Consider the following 26,105-nt stretch of genomic DNA (forward strand, 5'->3'; position numbering starts at 1 on the left):
ACGTGACCGACGCATTGGGTCACGCAGCACCTATGAGCTCGGTCTGTAACGCACAAGACGCATCTGTGACGCTTTTCTGCGCCCTTTTATTCAAGGAGAAACCTTGCTCAACAAAAGGTGTTAAGAGAAGAACGTTGTGAGTCACCATAAAGTCTATCTTGCATATCTTGCATAAAGCATTCCAGAGATGATGTTTTATTTCATGTGCCTCTGTCTATTGTCTGTGGGGTGGCCGATGGTGTCAACTGGAACACATTACTCATACAATAATTGATATGTTTTTTTTTTGTTTTGTTTTTGTTGAACAAATTGTAAGTGGACCAGGGTAATGACTCAATGTGTCTGATACTTGTACCTGTTCTTTATCTTGACTGTACTTAGGACAAATGTACTATTCTGAGAACAATCTGATAAAAAATACTGGCAGGTGTAGAAGTATACCCTTGTTTTAGTTTGGAAAGGATGTTTGACTCTCAATGTGACTGCTCTGTGTTGTGACATGGCTAAATCACCGTCTGCCTCTTCTGTCTCTAGGGGGATCACCTTGCCTTGGACATACCGCGGCATGAAGCCATTCGGATGGCCATCAAATCTCGCTGTGACTCACTATTCATGCACACATTCCAGTAAGCAGGACCAATGAGTATTTAGCTGAGTGAACTCTCGGTGAACTTTCCACTGAAAATTAGTGTCTGCTTTTTCAAGAATGCAGTGTATATAAATATTACGCCTAATGCTTCTCAGAATAAACTATTGTTCTTCTTTTAATGGTACAAATGTCTCATTGCTCAGTTTATTTCATGTGTGCGTCAACCCACTGTCAATTTCTCAAAGTTACGTTGATGGATCTACAAGATGTCTCGGTTCTGGAACACCGATGATGCGTGCAGAGGCAAAATATGCATCACTGTGCATCAAATATCTTCCTCCTGTCAAATAACCTCTTTAAAACTACTTGCATTGTCGCAACGGCAACACTAACCACTGTAAGTATACTTGTTAGTTTAGCACTGCAGTGTGTGTGGCCAAATAGTCCATTGAACAGTTCGGAAGTTAGGGTTTTAAATTGTAGCCGGCATAGACTCCAGTGAACCCACGACCTGGATGATGACAAGTGCTAGAGCAAATGAAAGGATGGATGTATTGCACTCTAATCCACAGATCCAGTCAGAAGATTGCTGCCTACTACGCACTTATTTATAGAAAGATTGTGTAAATAATACAAGTCAAACATTATAGTGAATACACAGACTCATGTCAGCCTTCTTTCCACTGCAAGAAACCTCAATCTCCTAAAGGTTGGGGTCCCTTGTGTACACACAACCATGTCATCCAACATCAGTGACAGCCACACTTGTACAAATATCGTCACCGCAATCCTTTCCCAGCAGCCCATCGACATTATCTCTGAAATGGATGGGCCAATTAGTCATCATCCACATTGTTTTGTTGGGCTCAACAGTCAAACTGATTCAATAAATGATTTCAATAATGGGCTTGTAATCATAGATGCAGAATTTAGGGGTGGGAGGGGGGTTTGGCTGGGGTGGTGTTTATTTACGTGATCATTCAAATGCATTCAGCCTAACAATACGCCACAACCTCAAAGCACAAGCTACCAGAATGAACTGGAGTTTGCAACATTCTGTATTTTCTTTATGGTGTCTGTCCACACATAGCAAAATTACAAAATGGCTTGTGAGACTATTGTCGAAAGTCTGGGTTCGTGTATTGATATCCAACTACATTAAAAGTAGCAGCGAGGGACACATTAGCCATTATATGACTCAAGTCTGACATGTTCTATTTAACGAATGACATGTTGTGGCGTCTCTAAGTGAAATGAACTCAGTGAGCACAAAAGGTCAAGTGCAAAAAAACACACTGACACAAGCAATGGAAATCTTTGCAAAAGATCATCCCCTAATTAATCGGTAAATGACAACAAGCCAATGTGGGTGTCACGAGAAGTCATCGGATGTCTGGAGAACAAGTATCTGGCTTTCTACTAATAATATTTGGCAACCTCTCAGATCTGTATGCAAAGTGGATAGCCTGGACTGAATTGACAATGACGGACAATGCAAAACGATGAGATTTTTTGATCAATCAGACAATACTTTATTATACTCTAGCTATGGAATAAAAAAAACAATCTTTTGACCAGCTCACTCACTTACAAGATGATGCATATGTATGTAATATTATTAATAGTGTATATCAACGCGTGTGTATCCTTATAATGAAGATATTAGGGGACTAATTATTTTATTTAGTTTTTTTAGCCAGATTCCTACTCATCTGATCCACTCAATTACATTTGGAAATTGTTTGCTAGTGAAGGTGCTGAAGATAAATAAGGCTTAACCTCTATTCACTGGATGAATGTTACTTCACAACTGTGAACTTATAAGCTGCTCCTTCATGGTGAGGTAAAAAAAGCAGACATTATTTGGCACAATATGAGACATATAGAAGGAGAGAGAAAGAGAGAGAGAGAGAGAGAGCGAGAGAGAGAGACAAGGAGAGGGAAAGAGCAAGAGAGAGAGAGAGGGCGAGAGAGAGAGAGAGAGAGAGAGAGAGAGAGAGAGAGAGAGAGAGAGAGAGAGAGAGAGAGAGAGAGAGAGAGAGAGAGAGAGAGAGAGAGAGAGAGAGAGAATGAATTTCATTTAAGTGCTTGGTTTAAACCCAGCTCATTTGGAAAATGTAAATGTCTCGGGCAGCAAAAGAACGGCAAGGAGGTAAGAAGCAAGAGGAAGAAGAAGAGGAGGGGAACAGCATGACCAAGTGAGTGAGCAATCAAAGCAGAGAGAAAGAGAGAGAGACAGAGGAAGAGATAGAAAGAGAGAGAACCCGACCAAGAGAGAGAGTGCCCAAGAGAGAGAGAGAGAGAGAGAGAGAGAGAGAGAGAGAGAGAGGGGGAGAGGGCGAGAGAGAGAGCCCTCGGATTTCTGAGTGGCTTACGACACTCAGTGAACAGTCTGTGTTTCTGCATGCACTGTCAGTGTACCGGTTTGCTGCGAGGGATTGCGCGCTCCTTTGCCTTCCATATTTACCGCCCCTGCTTGCCTACCAGCACTAACCTTCAGCACCCTCTTCCAGTCGGCTGAAAAATCACCCGGAGAACAGGAAAGAGAGTGAAACCTGCATGCCGCTGGGGATGCAAGAGGTGGATGCTTTTTTTTTTTCATCCGGTCTTTTTTTTTTTCCCGAGATGAGCAACTGACATGGAATATTGTCACGTGAGAAAAGAGTGAACTGGGTTCACCTCTTGATTGCATTTATTTATTTTCTCGCCAGAATCGATCCCTGAAAGCATGATTAACCGCTTGGACGGATTTAAACCTTAGAAGTTAATGACTGTTTCCAGAGATGGACAATAATATATATTCTGGCAGACCTGCTGAAACTTAAGCAAGCAGGGGAGGAAAAAAGAGAACGACATTTAAAAGAATGTACTCTCATGATCATTGCAGCAGGGGACTGCGGAGGAGCTGAGGAGACAGAGCTCATGCATGCAGACTGGGGAACTTGCGCTTTCTACCATCTCCCCACTTGGATTTCTTCTCTTTCTGTCTCTTTCACTTGAAGAGAACTAAGACATTGTAAGCCTGCCAAGGATCTGGTGTCCACTGAAAGGAGAGAAGGGAGGGGGTGATGGTGAATTTGTACCACAGTGGGGTCCTTTTTAGATCCACACATAATTAGTGTCGGGGCACAAAGCGAGACGCTGAATGGAGATTGTCAGCTTTTGGATAGGGGTGAGTAGGAATCTTCTCAGATAAGATCGATCCATGAGGACATTTTTTCATCGCTTCTCTCCACCCACCATTTGATCTATATCATAAACCCAGAGACTTTATCTTTTGCATTCCGGACAAGGATTTTCTTAGCTGACTAAATGAGAAAACAACTAATCCTGTGTTAATCTTAAATACATAGAAGGTGGGGAGTAAACAGAATAAATAACTCAAATATGATGTGCTACATGTGATGTGATAGGTGGCCAAACAATATCCAGAGTGAATGGACATTTGCTTGGTAAAATCCCTGGATATTTATGCTGATGGATTTCCTTTTAATTGGACTGTATTTAAAGTGGCCAGTGAAGAAGCCCCCTGGGTTGATTCTGTGTTCATTGAGCATTTTTTTAAGAATGGTCCCCATGGCGGAGGGGGTTTGTCCCAGACTGTGCCGCTGCGACAGCAAGTTGCTGTACTGTGAGGGCTTGAACCTCACAGACATTCCCCAAAATCTGAGCAGCGCCATGGGCTTGTCCATGAGAGAGAACAATTTGACTGAACTACGTGAAGGACAACTGGCCGGCTTGTCGCAGCTCACCTGGCTCTACCTTGACCACAACAACATTGACATTGTCGAGGAGGCTGCGTTTGATAAGCTAAGGCGGGTCAAGGAATTAGACCTGAGCAGCAACCGGATTGAGAGCCTACCAAATGGTACCTTTAGGCCCCTCCCAAATTTGCGCATCCTGGACGTCTCCTACAACAGGCTGCAGGCCCTCGAGCCTGACTTGTTTCATGGCCTTAGAAAGCTCACCAATCTGCATTTGCGCTACAACGCTCTCAAATTTGTGCCAGTACGGATTTTCCAAGACTGCCGGAGCATGCAGTTTCTCGACTTGGGATACAACCAACTGCAAAGTCTGGCACGGAACTCCTTCGCCGGACTCTTCAAGTTGACAGAGTTGCATCTTGAGCACAACGAGCTGGTTAAAGTCAACCTTGCCCATTTCCCTCGCCTGATCTCTTTACGTACCCTGTATATGCACAACAATCGCGCAACCATTGTTGTCAACACCCTGGAATGGACATGGCATTTCTTGGATAAGATTGACTTATCTGCCAATGAAATTGAGTACATGGAGCCACATGTTTTTGAGAGTGCACCCAACCTCAAAGTGTTGATGCTCGACTCCAATCGGCTGACTTCCGTGGATCAGCGCATCTTGGATTCATGGTCCTCCCTGAACAGCATCACCCTGGGAGGGAACGACTGGGAGTGCGGCCGTAACGTTTGTGCCTTGGCCTCTTGGTTGAGTGCCTTTCGAGGGCAACGTGACAATTCACTGCTGTGTTCAAGCCCAGACACCGCACAAGGCGAGGATGTCTTGGATGCCGTCTATGCTTTTCAGCTCTGCGAAGATCCCCCACTGGAAGTTACCTCAGCGGGTCTGTACGCCTCCACAAGAGACCTGGTCCAAGGTGGCTCTGTGTTCCTTGGCCCCTTTACACCCAACCCTTATGACGGTGAGGACGGTGAAGTGGTCACCAGTTCTTTCACTGTCACAGTGGGACATGACGACCTGGAGAGTACCATGCAGATCCACAAGGTTGTGACTGGCACAATGGCACTCATCTTTTCCTTCCTCATCATTGTACTCATGTTGTATGTGTCATGGAAGTGCTTTCCAGCCGGAATAAGACAATTAAGGCAGTGCTTCAGCAGTCAGCGTCGTAAACAGAAGCAGAAGCAAAACATGCAGCAGATGGCTACGATTTCTACGCCGGAGTACTATGTTGACTATAAGCCTAACCATATTGAGGGAGCTCTGGTAATCATAAATGAATATGGCTCCTGTACTTGCCAACAGCAACCTTCTCGGGAATGCGAGGTGTGACCAGGGATTGACAGCACGTTGTCATCCTGATTGACTATCAGCTATTTTTCTAATACGCTGGAAAGGAAGGATAAAATGTATATTTTGGCCACATTTTATGCAGCTTCTCACTGTGATATGGAATGATTTTGCTTCATGCAGCTGATCATTTTGCTGTGGATTTCCTGCTGTCTCTTCACTGATTTGAGAGTACGACGCAAAATGGGCTCCTGACTTTTGGAACTGTTGACGTACGAGCAACACTGACAGAAATATATTAGAAGCTGCGCACATTCTTTTTTTTTTTTTTTTTTTCCATGACTGATGGATATTTTAGCTTTAATGTGTCTCTCTACTACAGGACATGTAATTAAGCTGTGGACACACACACAAACACACATACAACCACACAAACACGCACACCCACAAACACACTACACACACACACAATGAAAAAAATATTTGTATTATGGTTAAGAATATTTGACCAGGGTCAAACAAAATATATTTAAGTTGGATTAAAACTGTAAAGAGTGTAAAAATGTTAAAAGAAGTGCCACTGTGGATAAAACTGATGAAGATACTTCTTTTGTAAACTCCAAAAAAGTTTAAATAAATGAATTGCTATTCACAGTGAAATCATTTGTATGTGAGACGCTTATGAGAAAGGATGGATGACAACAATGCTGGCCGAGCAATATGTCTGAGTATCCTTCAACCAAAAAAACAACAGCAAAACTAGCTAACCAACTAGAAGATATGACAGTGGCAGAGAGAGATTTGCTTCTTAAATGTAATGTCCATGATCTACATTTTACTCTATCTCTTTAAAGTCACGTGTGTTGCTTTATGATTCACTGTGTTGGTTCACAAGCAATGTGATTTGACCGTCTTTTGCTCGAAAATAACTTCATGAAGCGATTACATTCTGATTCTGATATACACTTCCATATAATATGTGTGCATCATACACGTAAAGAAAGCAGAACGGCAAACATTTCAAAAATTTACGTCACTCCTCATTTCTTACTTTTTGGCTTTCCCGGTGGCGTCACTGAATCAAGCACAGAGAGACCAACTACCATCTAAAACGGACATAGTTATATTTAAAATGCAGATTTAAATCACTAAAATAGAGCAACCCATGAGCTTCAAGGGAGACTTGAACATTCAATTATCTGTGTTTTCGTGTTATGTAAAATGTTTGTTGTACACATTTTCATGTGTATATACATATATAGGTATATATATACTTTTTTTGGTGTTGTGTACAGATGTTTTGTTTCCTGTCTTTTAACACGAGCTGCTGTATTTTGTGGGCGGAGGTGGGGACTGTAAAATGGAGCTGGAGGATGTCAGCGACTGCAGAAAGAGGGAACAGACTGCTCTCTAGTGTGCATATATTCACAGAGTGTTGATGCCTTTTGCCAATTGTACACGAGATTATGACTCAAATCCCACAGCAGTGGACGCATACAATGACTGCAATGAATTTTGTGGAGGAAAAAAAAATGCAGCATCATTTTGTGTTATTTTGATATAAATTAAAATTATGTTTACAAAGTGTAATTCAGCAGGAATAAAAAAAACAAAAAAACAAACATGTTCTCAGAATTCACTCAAGACAATGTTTCTAATAAAGGAGAAAGGTGACACATGAACTTTGGTGAAATAGGGCCAATGGGGACACGGCAGTATCCAATCACTTTACTTTTACCAGGCTGTGTAGCCATCATTGAATAGGTTCTCATACCCAATTGGGATTTATGGTCAAATTTTATGGTTTTCTGTGGATGAACAAAACTAAATTGCAAGCTATCAAAACCTATTGGACAAAATATGATATATTGATAATTATAATTAATAATAGTTGAAAGGATACTGTTACCATTGTCCTTCACTAATTGTCTGACATTACAAATATTTCTATATGCTCCCCTACAACTTTATAGCATAAAGGGAAGTCTATTTTTGAACAATATGTATGTCCACATGCTGTAAATGAAGGCATCACTACATGGCCTAAACAAATAACAATAATTGAAGGAAAATGACTTTAGGATAGTCAAATCTAATATTGAAAAAAATATCCCAACTTTTTAACCGACATCAATCGCTACTCATGTTGAGGCGGTGAACTATTCAACTTTGAGGTAATTTATCAGTGAACATGTATCAAGGGAGGATAATGGTTATTAGTTGCCTTGTGAGATTTATGATCCAGTTCATATTTGACCCATTTGAAGACTCTACATGGCTGTTAATCATGAGCTGATACCCTCCAAATGCAAAATGTTGCGTGTACAATGGGGTATAAGGACGAGGAAATAGATTCAAATTATTCTCTCATCATCATATCTGTCAAGCAATTTTGTCCTTAGCTGTCCTTCAAGGTACCTCACTGTCTGCGTGACATGCGACTGATGAATCTTAAGAGTGTGAAGCTTCATTTATTTAAATATTGGATGGTGTCTGGCATTGAGGCCAATGGTGGCATCACCATTGATTTCGGTTCACTTTTTTTCTTAACTAAGCGACAAGAACGAAAGGTTACAGAGAACAACTGAATATTTTAAAAGCCAGGAGTCCTAAGGGCTGACATTAAACTACTTTCAACTTATCTCCATTCCTGCTCACCTTTACTTTCTCCTTCCCTTTTGCCCTGTCTCTCACTGTTTCTCTCTGACAATAATAACCGCACATGGAGCGGGGGAAACATAACAATTCATTTAACTGACATTAGATTATATCTCTACCTTTCCTATGTCTGGCGAACTACATACATAATGGTCAAGAGACAAAGTCAAATTTGAGCACAGTACCCATTCTGTAGTCGAGGTTACTTGATGGTCGGAAACTGACTGACTGACTTTATTGTATGATTATTTAATCCCACAATGGCACATTGTGAGTATTGGGGGAAGTAGAAGAACGAGATGGTGATTTGCTCTAGGGCATCGCTCTAGTTGCAATTTCTTATTGTCTCCAATGGGACTCTCACTATAACCGTGAGGTTCCTAAGTCCAAAGTTCATGAGAAGCTGCTACCCTGCCATAACACGGTGTGATGTCTGTCTGACACATGACATATTCTGCTTTTTTCCCCCCATATTCAGTGTTATGAGCCCAGCTGTTTTCCAGCTGCTTTACATAATGCCCATTTTTACCTTTACATGTGCACAATTGAGCACATGCGAGCAGCACACACATGCAAAACAAACCAAGAAATAGTGTGATGTAGGTCAATAATGTTGCACATCTACAATGGTATGCAACTACTGATACAAAGTGTAAAGGTCACAGCGATCCAAACATGAAATGTTGTGAAGCGCACAAAGAGGAACATTCTCTTGAGTGTGAACATCAGGTAAAAGGTCAATCATTACATTTCTAAGACCCTAAACAATACAACCACTTACAAGATGAAATAGCGAGTTAAGTCTGTCTTAACATGTATTTCCAAAGTTGTTTTGAAACTGAAGCACTAAAAGTGGTCTAAGAACTACAAAATTCGGTCTCTAGGTCGCTGTGTAAAAAATGGCATACAAAAAAAGTCATTTAGTTATCATCTATAAGCCTCTCATGTTCCAACATAACACACCTCTATAATATGTAGGATTTAAATTAAATGTTGTTTTGGTGTGGATAAAAAAATCCACAATGAGGCCCGAAATAGCTGCAAACACTGAAATTGGAATTGTTCATCCAATAGTTGCAACCAGCCTCTAAACACAGACTTGCATATCATATTTTGACAGCTAGATCCGCCGACCAGTCGTGAGTATTTAATGAGCCGGAAGGGACAATGGCTTTTTTTTTTTTCATAGCGTGTTGGATTATGACGAAACGTCACTCCACAGACAGACCTTTAAAAAATGGCTTGCAGCAAGCACCTTGACACAAAAACGAAATCCTTGAAAACACAAATTAACCTAGCTTCCTGTGAGGGGTATTGATTGAGCAACATTCTGCCGTGTCATTGGTGCGAGGGCTGTGCTGCATAATAAACATTTAACACCCCCCTCATAACTAGATGCAGAGCTAAATCACGGGTGGCATGTACTGCAGTAGGCTGCAAGGAGATGGTGATGACGAATGGCAATGCGTGGGCGGCTTTGCACTGCTTCTTTTATAACAGGTGGGGTTATAATCAGGATCACTACACTATTAACGAACAGTGCTGTATTTGATCCTAAAAGCCATTTCGGAAAAATTTTCCCATTGTACACTCCCCTCGACATGTCAGCTACTTTTTACTACATGAAAAGCCAAGTCGAGCCATTTGTTTCAATACACTCCTCATGCATACTGTCTATTCATTCAACAAAATAACCATACGATAGGAATACTACACGTCAAACATTGCAGGGGTTCTATTATTCTGAATAAGTAAATCTGCATACATCGACGAGCTACCCTCTCCTATAAAAGCAGCAAACTGTCATAATATGAAATGTATTAAAACAGACAAGAGTCCAACGGGGCACTTTAATTACATTCATTACCTGGGATAATTCTCAGGGCAGCCTATAGCGACCGGTTCATTTACATGCAGTATGGATGCCACTGAATGAATAATAATGACAGAGGAGTCATTATTCTTACCTACATATGGCACAGTAGGTAGAAAGAACCGTGGCTGCCGCTGAGGAGGTGAAAGTGCTCGGAGAATGGGGGCAAGCTTGGAAGCTGAATACTCATTAGATGGAACCAGATGAAGATAAAAACACTTCAAATTAATCGTCATCATTATTGGTATTATTATCATCATCATGGTCATTATTATACATGAGGTGTTTGGTTTTTAATTTAGTAAAGGCTATGTCCATTTTTACTAATGCTTTGCCTCACTCTTAAAATAAAACACCAGGGTCAGTCAGTCAGATAATACGTGGCAACAGCTGGGTCTACATCTGGGACTCCATGTAACCAGTCTAATAGCACATGTGGGTCAGTCTCTAATATTTAGAGTATTACGGTGGCTGAACTAAAAAGCTTTACCCAGGACTGAACTGAGGATATTTTATTTTTTCACTTGTCATTTTTTTACTTATTTATTTTTTTACTTTATTATTTATTACCCATAAACACAAATCCAAACAGTTTTGATATTTATATTTGCCCCTCAGGAGGTTTAAGCCATAAGTGTTTGTTGTTGTGTTTAAGACAAAATTTAGTCATATGCTGGCCAGATATTCAGTCAAATAGATGTTTTAGATTTGTTACTAAAACATTCAAAACTATAGTTGTTCTTTTTCCACAACATATAAGAATCCTCGTCATTCCGAGTGCATTTGAGCACATGCTAATCAATAATAGATTAATTAAGGATCTGCAACGTGCCACTGTCTTGTGTCATTTGCCGATAAATAGAAGTGTAGCCATTGTATGAAATGAAGGGAATCCCATATTAAGCTTGTAATGGGAATAGCATTGTATGCATATGCATTTCAATATTTACATGACATTTTATTTTATGTGTCACATCAGGGTTACTCGGCATCCTTTCTAGTTATTTCCCCCACAAAAAGAATTGAAATCGACACAGCAAGGTAACTACCATATTGGGCAAAAGCAAAGTGTTTTAACAGCTATAAATGTGTAATTTTAGAGTAAGTATTCAATTTTCAACTCATAAAAATTATGATATGAATATGAATGAAATTAATATGAAATATGAATATTCCCATTTTACAACACTTGAACACAGGATAAAATTAAAAATATTCTGAAAAGCATGGTCTCATAAGCCCTTCTTTTTCACCATTTTGCTAAATGAATCACCATGACAACTGCATCACGCAACCCCATTTGTAACCACAACGCCTCATACACACTGAATCGCAGAGATGCTTTGATTACATATTTCAAAGGCAGCAGAGCAAAAACTGTAGTGCTTCCGATTTGAGCAAAAAGTTAACCCAGGTTAAAGGAAATAAAAAGAGACAGCATTTATCATTTCCTGTTTATCTGATCAGTGTCAGGGTGAATAAATGCTTTTCTCCCCACTCTCTGCTGCCTCTCTCCTCAGTCTGAGAGGGCAGATTGGCATCTGGAGCAGCAAATGAGATTGGCTGCATAAATAGGACTGCTCCATTCTCCAAGTGTCAACGGAGGAAACTGTGTTTACTGTTTACCAAAGCATCGTGCTTAAATGCATCCTGGGTGCAATATGTACACCAGTAGGTGCGTTTCGGTAAAGATTCTCACTGGGGGGCTTCCGTGTTTGAATCTAGTAAAATTGAAATATATGCACTTACCTGTCATTGTTGAGTCAGTCATCCAGGGGGAATGTAAAAAAAAAAGAGAAGAAAAGGCTGGTTAGCATGAATTCTAAATATATTTCTGGCATCAAACAAACTGTTTATCATTGACCAAAAGATATCATTGACTAAATGTCATCCTATTAACACAACATGATTGTCAGTTTGAACATGTACTGAAAGTAATAGAGAATCCAAATGAGACCCAAAAAGTTGAAGAGCAGAAGAAATTACAGTAGTTCATTCAAACTGTACATGTATTGTAGATGCCCATTCGACACAAGAAAGTATCTCAACCATCTAACCTCCTTCTGCAGTAGGCCAAGGATATAATCACACATGTAGAGCACAATACAGTACTAGGAGCTAAGAAAACCACGTTGAAGGAAATGAAAACAGATACGAATCATATAGGAGTTCCAAAACAAAAACAGCAAGGCAAGACTCTTGGTATTATTGGGTTTCATAGACTTGTGGCTGGCTCTAGGAAATGGAAGCTCTTATGTGAGAATGTAAGGACATCTGAGTGCTAAGTGTGCCCTTAATGTAAAATCATCATGTCTTGTTTATTAGACCATATTTTGAGTAGGTCAAACTCCACAAGTAGATTAGCAACATAAACATTTAAAATGAATATTTTTCTGGCCATGTAAAAAGAAAGAGGATTAAATTGTCTTTACACAGATCTGCCTCATTTGTTATAACCATTCTGACCATCATAATCCATTAAGTGTCAACTTCAGCAGCAGTAATTCAATCAATCTCATAATAGAAATGGTTGCTCTGAGCTCCTGCTGTGGGGCTTACTGATAGTGTGCTAAGAATGACAAGGTACATTAAAATGTTCTGGAGCATGCAATCCCACCCCTCACGCCCACCACCCCATCCCACTCTACCCCCCAAAAAAAGCATTTACTGCGTTCTGCATGCACCAAGGACACGCAACAGTAAGGTCGGGATCAAACATTGGTGGAATACTGAATAGGCTATGGAGATTCTAGGATTCCAGTCATCCTGCCTTTTCTAAAGGTAAAATATCTCTAGAAAGGCAAATTGAGACTACATTTCTAGAAAAGTTGTACAAATGGCACAGTGTGAAAGGTCACTGCAATGGAAAATGACAAATAAAAATGTGCATGTCAATGCAGGTTATATCGTTTACATTAAAAACACTTCCTCTAATACAAATGAATCCACAACCAAAAAAAAAAAACATCAGAAAACAGTATAGAGATCAAAAGTGGACTTTACATATCTCTTTTGCCACATTTCGGTAAATTTCATATTTTTTCACGATCGGTTAGTCCACACAGGTCAGTGTTATTTTTACAAATTATCGGGTAATCTAAAAAAAAAAAAAAAAGGCTTTCCCTCTTTCATATATGGACATGAATGTGTGTGTATATATATATATATATATATATATATATATATATATATATATATATATATATAATATAGGTGTACAGCTTTCTACATAGCATAGTGCTAAAAAGATTGCCCTGGTACTTGTTGTTAAGTCGGCATCAAATACATGTCCCAAGAGTGTGACAAAAATAAACTTATACAAACTTTACTTTGAAGTTGCTCTCAGGATTGTTGGATGCTGATGAAACGTAAACACTTTTGGGATATCTATCCATCTAATTGTGTTTACTGATTCCTTATGGTAATAATGGACTGACAAAAAAAAAAAAAAAAAAAAAATTATTTTCATTTTTTTCTTTTTTAATCTCAGAAATGACTAGAAGAATGCAAACATTTGTTTGGTACATGGATACAGAAACTTGATCAGGCATCATCTCATCTAATTTTACTCGTGTGTTTTTTAAACAATGATTGTGTTCCCTGATCAAGACTCATGCTTTATACATAAACACTTCATCACTGTATAGGTGCATACCATTGATATGATGGTATGCCCGTACAAAGATGAGAACAGTGCAAGGTGGACTACAGTGTCACGCAAAACATAAAGTTTGAGTTAAACAGGGCAATATACTGCAAAGACCAAATTGCTAAAGTTATCTAGTGTCTGAATCACTAATTCAAAACCAACCAACATGCTATAGTGGAATTGCTAGACTTGTGCAACTACACAAACTCAAAGAGTGCTAGTGCCCTACAAACATGCTGCAGTAAAATTAAATCAGAGTTAGACATCCTACTGTTACATTCCAAATCATATGCATGCACCCTTCGGGCTAGTGTTGTTTCCTCCTCTCTTGAGGGTCTTTGGAAACAGTGTGTGGGAGTGGGAATGGGAATGAGGATTGTTGTTTTAATGCTGGCACTAATGAAGCCCAGGGGTACTCTATGACAAAGGTAGGATGTTTGATTAGAAGGTATTTTGTCCAGTTAATGCTCCAAAATTGGCAGCCATGTGATTCCAGGATTCAGAGCTTTTGCGTTTGTGTAAAAAAAAGAATATATATAGATGGTAAAAATTAGCAAGTAACTATTGTTAGGATTGATAGATTAGTTTGATCCTAAGATCCCTTGAACTGATTGACCAGTTCATTCATTGATTGATCGCATAGGAAGCGATCTAAATTGTTCGGTTTATAAAACATTGTAAAATACCCCCTGCTATGATTGACCAGAGGCCAGGGGTTCACCCCCACCAATGTCCACTCTCACCCCCACCCTACTTTCTCTCAATAAATAATCTCTTGCAAGAATCCATCTCTCAATAAATACTCTCTTGCAAGAATCCAAAGTCAGACTTCGTTCGAACATCGCTGTATGCACAGTGACCTCTCCATTTGCAAGTGTTCAAAAGACCCGTGTGGTTCTTGCAAATAGGTTAGAGTGAGCACCACTCTAACAGCTATGCCTCCTGTGCAGTTTTCCATTATAGTGTTTAGTAGCAAATTGATCATTAAAAATGAAAAGAGTAAAGTTAAATGACAAAAATCTGAAACTTTCTTCATATTTAATTTATTTTTGAAATCCTACAGATATGAAAAAATGGTTACATTCTGTGCAGGCCCACAACTTGACTGACAGACATTCCTGCAGCTTGTTATTTTTTTATATTGTGGGCTCATTAGCAGCATTCAAGACCATTTTTTTTATCAGGTTTAAACAGAAACTCCAATTTTTGGTAATTTTGCTGTTGTGTCTTCTTTATTTGTTGATCACAGTCTTCGCGTTGAATGATGTTTCTCTTTTTTCAGGTCATGGCCATTCCAGCCTGTACCAATGGCAAATGATTTAATTTTGTATCTTTTTACGTTCTTAGCGAGTCACGGTAAGTGTGGACGGCACTAATGAAAGGACATGGAAATTTTCACGGTTTTATATTTATCCATGCAATGCAATAACCAGAGATTAAACCAATCTTCTATGTGGTGTTTGTATCCTAAAGTTATAATCATTGTATGTGCGCAAAAAACAACAGGGACTGAGAGTTAAAGGTTTGGAGGATAGAGAGTGTACAATGCCAAAATCCAATAGAACCAGATGGTCCCCAGAATGAGTACCGCCGAGAGCACCCTACCTTCCCCCTTCACAATTTACAGTGTGCATGGAAATACATCAAACCGCCAGCCTTCAATAGATGCCATGGAACTGGCTCCTATTGTATATTATTAACAAAATTACATATTAAAATCTAATATTAAGGTAAATGTTAAGCTTGAACACATTCCTCTTTGAATAATAATATTTTGAAAAACATGAACAAATACACATATATTAAGTAAACAAGGAAAACAGTTCATTTCACAGAATGAAACAAAATACAAAGTAATCAGTGAGGATGTTTCTTTCACAAGCACAACAAACTGCACAACAACACTTCCCACACTCAGCGAGAGGAGAGAAACTTGTTGTGGAGGAGACATATCCATCAATCATAAATAGTTAGCCCATGTCAGTTAAACACGTGCATCACACAATTCAGAAAAATTTCCAGAGTTCAATCGTAATCACCTAGCAATTGCTTTGCTTTCGTCTGAGTTTGTGCTGCTTAGAGAAAGGCTTTCAGACACTTTTAGTATGCCGCATAAACAATAATCCCACATCAAAATAAGCACTTTGTTACAAAAGCTCTCCAACAGAATAATGTTATAGTTTCAAAATCTGAAAATGAGGTTAGACTGTTTTTTGCCCCACATGACCCTTTGGGGAATTATTGTGTCCATTAAATAGAAAACAACAAGGTGTCCATATGACAAATATGCTTTGCTGAATGAATGCTGGAGTGTTTTGGTGAAGTCCTGCCATAAGGGCCTCGGTAGGGGGTGGAGAGATGGGATATGCTCTCCAGTTATTGTTGTTTGAGAGGCCACTGAGCCTCTTGATCCCTGGGTAATCTCCAGCTATCTGTCTGAGTTATCACCTCTCCTCAAATAGGTCATCCCAGTCGCTTCCACTTTTTAGACAGAACGTAGCCCCAGCTCCACAGAAATAAACCACAACCAATAATCAAGCAAAATCAACCACATCGTAATCCAAATAGGATGAGCCATATTAAAAAAAAAAAAAGACACACGAACAATAATCAAGCAAAATCAACCACGTCCTAAATCCAAATAGGAGCAAACCAATAACACAGATACATAACAGGTATGTCCTGAAATCACCCTTGATGTTTTATAATGAGACAATACATTTGAAAAAAATTACAATAATAATATCGGGTTACTGCCTCAAGGCATTAGCATAAACATTGGTTTGAATGTATGCTACAAAACACTGTGATCCTTTTAATAAGCGTGTATGATGTGATTTTAACAAGTTTAAAGAATTGATGTCGGGAAATTCCACACACCACGACGTAATTATTTGCATCAGTGAACATAAATACATCCAGTGAATGAAGACGGAGTAACTGACCTACTGAGTATGCCGCCTTCTGGTGCCTAGGGTTAAATTCCAAATGTACCCATTTGGGGGAAACTTTGTATGATTTTGACCTCAGAATAGATGTCACAGAGGACGGGGTGAACATACTGCTAGGCTTTATATTCAAGACATCACTTCCTATTATCTAGTCAACATCCCGGTCATACCGTAACACTGTGCACCATTGTCTTGAGGTTTGGTGGAAAACGGGAAGCATCGGTCATGATTAAAAGAACAATTCATCATCTAAACCACTGGCGCTTGACAGCATTTCCAGCATCATCAAAAGGTCTTTGTGGTGCCCTTCCCAGAATCCTATGCTCGCAGAAAACTGGACAACAACATACTTTTCGTGTGTTATCTTCACAGAGGGTAGCGTTATCTTCTCTTAGCATCCTTTGCGAAATGGGGACGCAATAGAGCCGTAGTTTTAATTTGCTATGTATATGATAATTGCCTTTCATCACAAATGAGCTGAAGAATATGTATATTTAACATAATCCTATCATAGATGATGAGAATGGCACACTGACTAGACTGACAGTGCAAGCTTTAGTTGACCTACTTAAGACAAACTTATAAGTAAAGTGAATTAATTCGCATTTACTCTTCCCCGCCCAAAAGAGTTCACCATTTTTTATTCAAGATATGCTCGAAGATTGTCTGTCACTGCTTAATAACAAAAGAGGCAAAACAAAAAGGATGAATAAACCAGGTCTCATTTTGCTATGAATGCATCTTAAAAAAAAAAACATGCACACACATGCCCACAAACAACTCATCTCTGCATCCCATTCCAAGTTCAGTGTAGGTAAGGCGATGGCACTGACCAAAACAATTTATGTTATGTTGAAACCGCATCAAACTTTCATGGGCATAATTTTTGCTAGCGATAACATTTCTTGACAGTCCCACCCACATTTCAAGCCTTGAGGATCTAGAGCAAATGCAATGGTAAACCTGCAGAACTCCTTTTTTCTGCATATGCCTGATATTTGCACCATCACTTGCAGCAGTGCAGAGGTTTGTGGAAGGGTACTTGGCAAGGAAAAACATTTGGATTGTAAAAAAAATTACAAAAAACAAACCCGTCACAATCAAATCATAAAAGTGATAGCATACATGTTTGCTGCTTTTGAGAAAGGAAATTATTAGTGTGGTGGCGAATTGAAAAAGCTTGCTGAGACATGCAAGTAAATACAAGTTTGTAATTACTTGTGTAGCAAACAAGTAAATATGTAAGATCTCCCACCACAACAGACTAGCCGAGTGATGTTGATCACGTGACCAGTAGTCACTGTCACTTAGATCACATCTTGCCAGCTTTGTGCCTTTAGCTCTCATATTTTAGGCATAGTAGCAACCAGCATATCATGCAATGTCTTGAGCAAAGAAGATCAAGCAGGCAATGTGATCATTTCGGTAGATTGGAGTGGATTGTAGATTTTACTATTTACTATTGCTTATCCACATATATTTTCACATTGCGAGTGATAATAAATCTAGATTTTGAAGAACTATCAACTACAAAACAGATGTTTGTATAACCACATCGTGAGGCAGACATGCTTTGACCACTCCTGCACAGTGCTAACCCACTTTAAATCTATTCTTCTTATTTAAAATTAATATTAGCCCTGGACGCACCCGTTTGGGCAGCTCTGATGACCATGTGTTGGTGGTGATGAGGTGAAGACGTGTAAAGTTTCATGCTCATCTGCCTGCTGAAAAGGTCCAATGAATCATCATATGTTTAAAAGATCTCAATGACGTGTACAAAATAAAACAAGGTCAAGTGAACAATGGTTTTGTTTTATTTATTTTAGAATATAATATGGAGGTGAGTGCAAGGATGGAAAAAAAAAAACATTATTGAAATGTGATCATAATTCAGACATCCTTTGAGGTCCCTTTGTGGGCAAAGTGATGCTGAGATAGATGAAAGCCAATCTTAACCCAAGGCTGTTTTAAGGAAGAATGGGGTTTAATGACACCATTAGCCTTTACCCAATGTCCCTTGGGAAGCAACTTTATGAATGAACAACAACGATGGAGGGAAGATTAGTACAGTGGATTCATACTAAGGTTGGGAAATAAATCATGGAAATATGCCTTGTTCTGAAGAATATTTCCTTCTTTATGTTATGGATCAACCCCTTTGATAGAATCTCTCTAATAGGCACTAGCCAGATTGTTTCATCAAACATTTCAACATCCGTCGAGAATCCAAGATGATTCAAGTTTTGCGCCTCGCTGCACGAGGTTGGCGGTGGCTTGGCACTGTGCTCCACTTGACTAATTAAAGTCTAAACAGGGCACGTATAAATACAGATGGGAGCTGCCATTCAGCTGGCTCCAGAATGAATGCTGGACTTACACTCAAGTCAGACATCCAAATGTTCTATCGGTGCTGTTATTGAGTCACAGTGGGAGCAGGCACGAGACAAGAGAATTGTGGTTGTGTGTTCATGAGAAACACACAGCAAGCATAAAGCTAGACAGACATAGGTGGTGCAGGTATATGATTTACGAAGCCATATTTATTCCAAAATCTAAGTATAGCTGTGGGCCCATAATCATGCTTCCATGAAATGTAAAGTTTACCATATCAGCAAGCTAACAGGAAACTAATTTCATTGGGTGTAACATTATAGGCACAACTAAAATAATAAGATATTGTAATTAATATTATAAATGTGAAAAAAATCAGCCAAGTGCAAGCTAAATTCAGTGTGATACTTTTGCAGAACAGATCAACCTCACTGTGTGGCTTAGTGAATGCGAAGCTACTTAACAACTCAGTTAACTGCTCAAAAAATCCAACTGTGCTTGTTTTCTTTTCACGAGACTTTTCACGAGCATATACATGTGGATGTCATTTCATCATATAAATGTTGTTTCGTCATGTTGTTTCTCAAATGTGCTGAGCTCAACTAAGCGCATGCAAAACAAAGATAAGCCAAGCTAGTAACTGAACATGATTATTTTGATGTACACAGATTACTAATGTCCACATTGAGAGTAAATATTTATCCAGTAACATTGTAGGTTCCACACAAATACTGCACATGAGAGACCTGCGTATGTTTGTATGGAAATGCCAGGAGGATTTACAATATTACATTTCAAATGCTTCTCATACATTTCGTTTCAATAAAATAAACGTATACTTGTCATTTAATGGGCTCTTTAAACGATTATGTTAACAACAGAATCCACTAACCAATATTTGTAACATGTACAAGTCTATAAAATACTATTGATTCCCACCCACTACACCCACAACCATTAATTGGCTGAGAGAATAATGTGCACCACTGCTGAGACTGCCCAAACATGAAGAGGACAACGCTATAAAACATCTGATCACATTCCTTACAGCAATTACTGCGATCTAAAATGGTACCTTAAATATCAGCCTAATCAATTAACTTTGAATTGTATCGGAAACTTGCACGATGAATTGGTATGTTGTGCGTGTATTTCAACACATGCATTGAGGCCATTCTGAAGGGATAAATAAATCAATGCCGCTCTGTAGGGAACACTGGACCAACCGTGGAGAGCTCTTGGATCAATGGTCATGTGCAGATCTTGTATGTTGTACGTTTTGTTTGTTTTCCTCTCCAAGACAATGATGAAACAGATCACCCATTAATAATGCAAGAAAGACAGCCATGCATTCAATATTTAAGCAAAATGGCAAAAAACAAACAAACAAAAAAACATGTCAATTTATTTCACTTAATAATATGATTACATTAGCATGTAGTGCCAGAATTGCGTGCTACAGTAATGTTTCATTCAAATTCTCAATTTTTTGTTCTTTTTTTGCAGCCTGTCATTTCGACCCATCATCTTGAATAAAATATGATACTTGTTTACATTTGAGCCCTGAAGCACAAAAGTGATAGGTGTGTGGGGAGAATACATCATTCACTTTTCTCTTTGATATCGACTTATGGCCTTGAGCTTCTGTGTGGCTGACAAAAGATGAAGTTCACAGGGCCAATCCCATCACAACACACACAAACGCACACACGCACACATCCCAGAAATACTGTCTAAATTGGTTCTTAGGTTCTAGCTTAACATGTAAAGAAAAACATATTTCCAAACTAATATGTGGAAACAAATAACTGCTGACATTGACAAAGTGCAGAAATATCAAAACGGAACCTGCATCTGTGATTTGACAAACAGGATGCATTCATTTAATGTGTCTCTTCGTGTGTCTAAATTTGTGAGCTGTTTGAGATAGGTGTTGATTTATTTTAACAGTGTAAATGTAATCCTGTTGAAAAGTACTGTTATACTAACATTTTATTACCTACGGTTCATTTTACTGCTTGACCTTTTTAAGGGAGCTCACTTCTGGGGCAGGCCATTTCACTAGATTTGTCTTGATTGACGATGGGCAACTGTGACTACGTTTACATGCAGTCAATAACGCTTTTAAAATCTGAATATTGGCAGTATTCAGGTTTTTAAAGTCCACGTAAACGCGCTCAGAATCTCGATTAAGCCCTTAATCTGTTTTTTAAAATTCCAACTAACTGTGTTTATTCTTTTCTCAGGTTGTAAACACAATCATGTTACCTCCTTCTAACTGAGCTGAAATTAAAGGTTGTTGATTATGGGGAGAAGAAAAAAAGAAACCAGAAGTGAGCCAAATACTTATTCAGAGCACTCCTCATAATTATTTCAAGAAAAACAATATTTTTAACACACAACCGTGAATTACTTCGGAAAAAAACAAAAGTACGGAAGGCGGAAAACCAGTAAAGTGTGAGGCCCTCATACAAACTAGCCTCCTTACCTATACCTTGCTAAAAACATGATGCAAGCCAGCATTCTAGTCAGTTGTAGAAGAAATCCACTGCATGAACTATTTAGTGCATGCAGCACAGCAACAGTGAAGTAATATGCATCACAGTGCTATCTTTAGCAAGCAAATCCGCATAAGAGAGTCAACAAAATCTCATTTCTCATGATCAATCACCTGCTGCTAAATTAAGGTGTAAATTATAGCTTTCATTCATTTCCATGGATGTGTCTTAAATCGTTCTCAATCCTCTCGTCTCTGATGAAAAAGAGATGGAAAAAAATTAGCACGGTAATTTGGCAAACAGATTTTTTTCATCGTGCCACCATGAGTATAGCATGGATAATTAGAGTCTAGTTAAAGGAGAAAATGCAGCAACGGCTTGAATTTGAGCCTGAGTGAAATTTCTCATTTAGCTTCCCAATTTTAATGCCAGCCAGTCTTCCTCTTAGAGCTCTCTGAAGGTTACTACCAAAGCAAGTATGATTAAAAGTAATACCCATTTCAGCACGAGTGAAACAGACAGCAGAAATTGCGTTACTTCCATAGTGTATCAGCAGATGATTATGGTAAGCTACATAATAGCAGATGCAAAAGAAAAATGTCAATAGTAACAAACCAAAAAGATCACATATTGTGTGTGTTGCCTCATGAGCATACCAGCATCAGAGATGCTAGAGATCTGATCGATGACAGAAATGTTCTTCTTTTCTAAATCCCATCTTGGCTGTTCCCATTTTTTTTTTTACCATGCTATTGCTCCGCAGTGAATGCTATTGATCAAATGTTTCTCGTTCCATAATATTGTATTTCATAAATCTATCCGGCCCTCCAAATCTAGTATTATTCAATATTTAAATGTGTGTTGCAATGCAGTTTCTTCTTCTCAAAGGGGAGGTATTGAAAAATATATTTTTATTTGTTGACATACAAATACATTAATGTTGGTCTCCAGTGCCTGCACCGCCTATAATTTTCAGATTTTCTTTAGACACAATACATGCTACCAATAAACACATGGGAATGTTTGTACAAGTTGATTATACATGAAAACATCGCCTTCAGATTCACAACACATGCCTACCACACTTGTTTGCGTATATTGATGAATAAGAATTCATTTTAAATTGGCTAAGACACATCCATACTTTTTAATGCACGCCAAATTTTCTGATCACGTTTAGCCTCCTTTGACCACCAAGACAAGGGGTGGACCTGGGGCACTGCAACTAGGTGAACTGCTACTACTTAAACAGCACAAAGTCTGAAAGTGAGGTAAAAGCACCATTTGTATTCACTCGAGTCAGTGTCTTGCCCATCGCATTCGAGAGACCAAACTGTTTGTATAAAAGCCATTTAAAAGCCAATTGTCTATAATACGTCCTCTTTAATGGCCACACAATTGACAAAATAAGTTAACTACTGCAATATCAATTTGTGAAAGCAATAAATGAGTCCCTAAACATTTAACTTTAATGATGAGTGCATGGTAAAAGTGTGTTGCAAAAAAAAACAACTTTGATAATGAAGAATAATAGCTAGGCAGCATGCAGATGCTACTTTAATGCAGGATAAACCGAACTCTGAGGCAGGATGTGGTTATATAGGTTAATAAATTGAAATGCCTGAAAATATTTGGTTGATTCCAAATTGTTTGAACATTAAAATTCATATGATTTAGTTTCCCAAACCTAGTTCAAATGTTTACCACTTTATATCAAGTGGTAGTTCAGTGTGTTATTATGCTGTTTTTTTTATGCAAAAACGGCATATTTTGCCTGACGCGTTTCTGTTCAACAATAATAATGAGAATAGAACTTAAGTCCCCAGCCAGCATCACACAAACTTAATTATCTTAAAATGAAATGACAAATATTAAAAGGCAGTTTTGCATTGTGCAGGCTTGGCATTATGTGCACGGCTGGCGCAAGCTTTGTGTTTTTACCATTTTAATGATTGACAGAGTAATAGGCTTATATATAAATTATACACGGTACAAGGTATAGAGGAAACCACGTGACAGATAATATCCTGGTGTGAAATCTCACAGGAATGTAAAATGTCTTTTCCTTAGCACTCAAATTTGTAGAGATTTTGGAGCATTGCACTGCACATCTTATGCATTTCTACAGTATGTAGTTGTGTAATGAGTAAATAAACATGTTTTCGTAGGCACAAGCACTGAAACCAACAAATTAGCAGCCATGGTGGAGGGGGTGGGTTGGACAAAGTTAAATCTGTTCTTCTAAGTGTGCTTCTTGTGTGTAGGTGCAACAGACTGCATCTAGGGCAGATGAGCCAAGTACTTGTGTGTGCATGGTAGCTCTAAACACAAGAACACACGTATCCATGCACTGTTTGTTAATAAAAAATGCCCAAGGCTCACTTATGGTGGCAAATAAGCTTAGTTGGAAGATGCAGTGCGATAAGAGTAAAGAAAACTAGAGTGGAGGAAGTGAGGAACGGGTTGGGGAGCGAGAGAGAATAAAAGAGGTATTGAAATCAAGCGTGGAGATACCGATTTGTTTGGGCTGCGTTGACCCAAATGGTGTGGACTGTTTGCTCAAGAGCAGACAAAAAGCAATCATTATTCTGGCACTAAGGTGGATTAGTAAGGCTTACCAGGAATGTTATCAGTCTTCCATAATGTGATGTCTGGTATTAGCATAATGCAAAAAAAAAAAAAAATGATTAGACGCACTGGAATAGTGTAGGGTAATGACGTAATTATTATTACGAGTTGGTGCAAGCATGGTATACGTGGACATCATCTCTCTCATTGATTAAATAGATTTACAGATTACTGCAACCAACGACACGGTCAGAATGATTTGAGCTGTTTTTTCTGTCATCATCATCGTTATTGTTATTATTATTATTCATCCTATCCATAGAAAAAATAGCAAGTCTAAAAAAATCTTTATTTAAACATAACAGTGATCAGATGTTTATACAAAATTGATACCACCTTGACAGCCATTTGCAGTTACTGCCAATCATTTATAATTTATTGTACAGTACATATATATTAAAAGTATAAAGGTACTTCAAAATAAAGGGGAATAAAATGTTTTCTAATTACGGTCTGGTTGCTCTGTGACACATCGCCCAAACTTATTACTGTTCAGTCTGTGGACTGTTATCGAGTACCTGAACTTGATTTGTGTATGATTGTTTTTATTTAAAGCCTGTTTTATTTATTTTTTTCATTACACAATACTTACGGTGATGCAACACTATTAAAATTAGACTATAAACAAAACACAATCTAATAATTATAGCAATCCAACGTGATACATCAATCTATTACTGCAATTAAAACAGAAGGGTTGAACAATGCCAGGAAGAGAACATGAGTCTTTTTCAATTTAAACACATTTATATTTCAGGATAGAGCTCTAGATTGTACTGGCACGCATCACACAAGTCAAGGTGTATGATCGCCTTCCGTATAAATAAGAATCACGATATGAAAACATATTTTTTTGAAAGATGAGAATTGAGACTGACATTTAATATAGTCAAAATTATTTCCTAAAGCTACCATTGACAAGGCCTGTGATCCTTCCAAGATATGATATATGACAGAAGCTAATTATAAATCTTGTGCAGTTTGCTCACGATGCCATTGGGCTTCCTTAAATATGTATATGGGCTATAGTTGGCCAGATATTGTATGCACACCATGGTGACGAGCTAGAGACAATAACGACTTCTACTTTAGTCTGCTCGCAATAGACCTTGGCCGCATCGGTCTGATTGTGATCCACCCTGAGGTGCAAATACAGGAAAAAAAAAAAAAAAAAAGAGTTCAGTTGTATAATTCAGGCCAACTCAAGCATGGAAGAAACTGCATAGAATATGGTATATGTATGTTCTAATGGCCATATGATGGTGTGCATGCCTGTGCATGTGAAAGACATACACGAGAAGCAAAATCAAACAAGCTGTTTCTTTTATCTATTCATGTAATAAACATCACTGTGAAAATCGAATGGTATCCACATAAGGTGACGTGACTAGAATACTAAGTAAATATTTGACTGTATTTTTTAACTGATTTTCCAGAATCCTCAAACAAAAGTAGCTGTGCTATACGTAGACTGCATGTCTTATTGGAGCGTGACATCTAATTTGGAATGAACATAATGATCTAATTTGAAATTCAGTAGAAAATTGTTTTACCAGTCATTCCAATTTTATTTTTTATTTATTTTTTGGCTAGATATAACTAGATATTTAGTTACATTTAAGTTGAGTCCCAGTTTGACAGTTAAAAAAGCTGTCTAAAAAGTTATGTATTTTGTTTGAGTCAAGGGAATATTTTCCATGCCATATTTTATCAAAACCTGCATTCACCACAGCCCCAACTTTGCCTCAATTCAGAGTGGGTGTGAAAGCACCAGGGGAGTTTTCAGGTTGTATGATGAAATTGGATTGGATGGTGACTCGAGTTTCACAGTGGGTGCTGGAAGGAAGCTATCATTGTAAAAAGAATCGGTTTTCCATGATCCTGAGTTCCTGTTCTGCACTGTTCCCTTGGGAGGTGC

General features: G+C 38.5%; 2 protein-coding genes across 6 annotated transcripts in view; one reads left to right on the top strand and one right to left on the bottom strand.

Moving 5' to 3' along the window:
- The window catches only part of ctnna2 (catenin (cadherin-associated protein), alpha 2), a 186,013-nt gene that overhangs the window by 70,126 nt on the left and 89,782 nt on the right, over positions 1–26,105 (bottom strand). The gene's annotated exons all lie outside the window — the stretch shown is intronic.
- lrrtm1 (leucine rich repeat transmembrane neuronal 1) lies at positions 3,446–7,199 on the top strand. The gene has a single exon (XM_085912039.1). It carries the CDS (start codon positions 4,061–4,063, stop codon positions 5,636–5,638), a length of 1,578 nt encoding a protein of 525 aa, XP_085768165.1. The 5' UTR covers positions 3,446–4,060; the 3' UTR covers positions 5,639–7,199.

Source organism: Syngnathus leptorhynchus, chromosome 5 (genome assembly GCF_054491065.1).
Source record: "Syngnathus leptorhynchus isolate UIUO chromosome 5, UIUO_Slep, whole genome shotgun sequence".
NCBI lineage: Eukaryota > Metazoa > Chordata > Actinopteri > Syngnathiformes > Syngnathidae > Syngnathus > Syngnathus leptorhynchus.

Coding starts and splice junctions, on each gene's coding strand:
- lrrtm1 (XM_085912039.1), top strand. CDS start 4,061: ATGCTGATGGATTTCCTTTTAATTGGACTGTATTTAAAGTGGCCAGTG.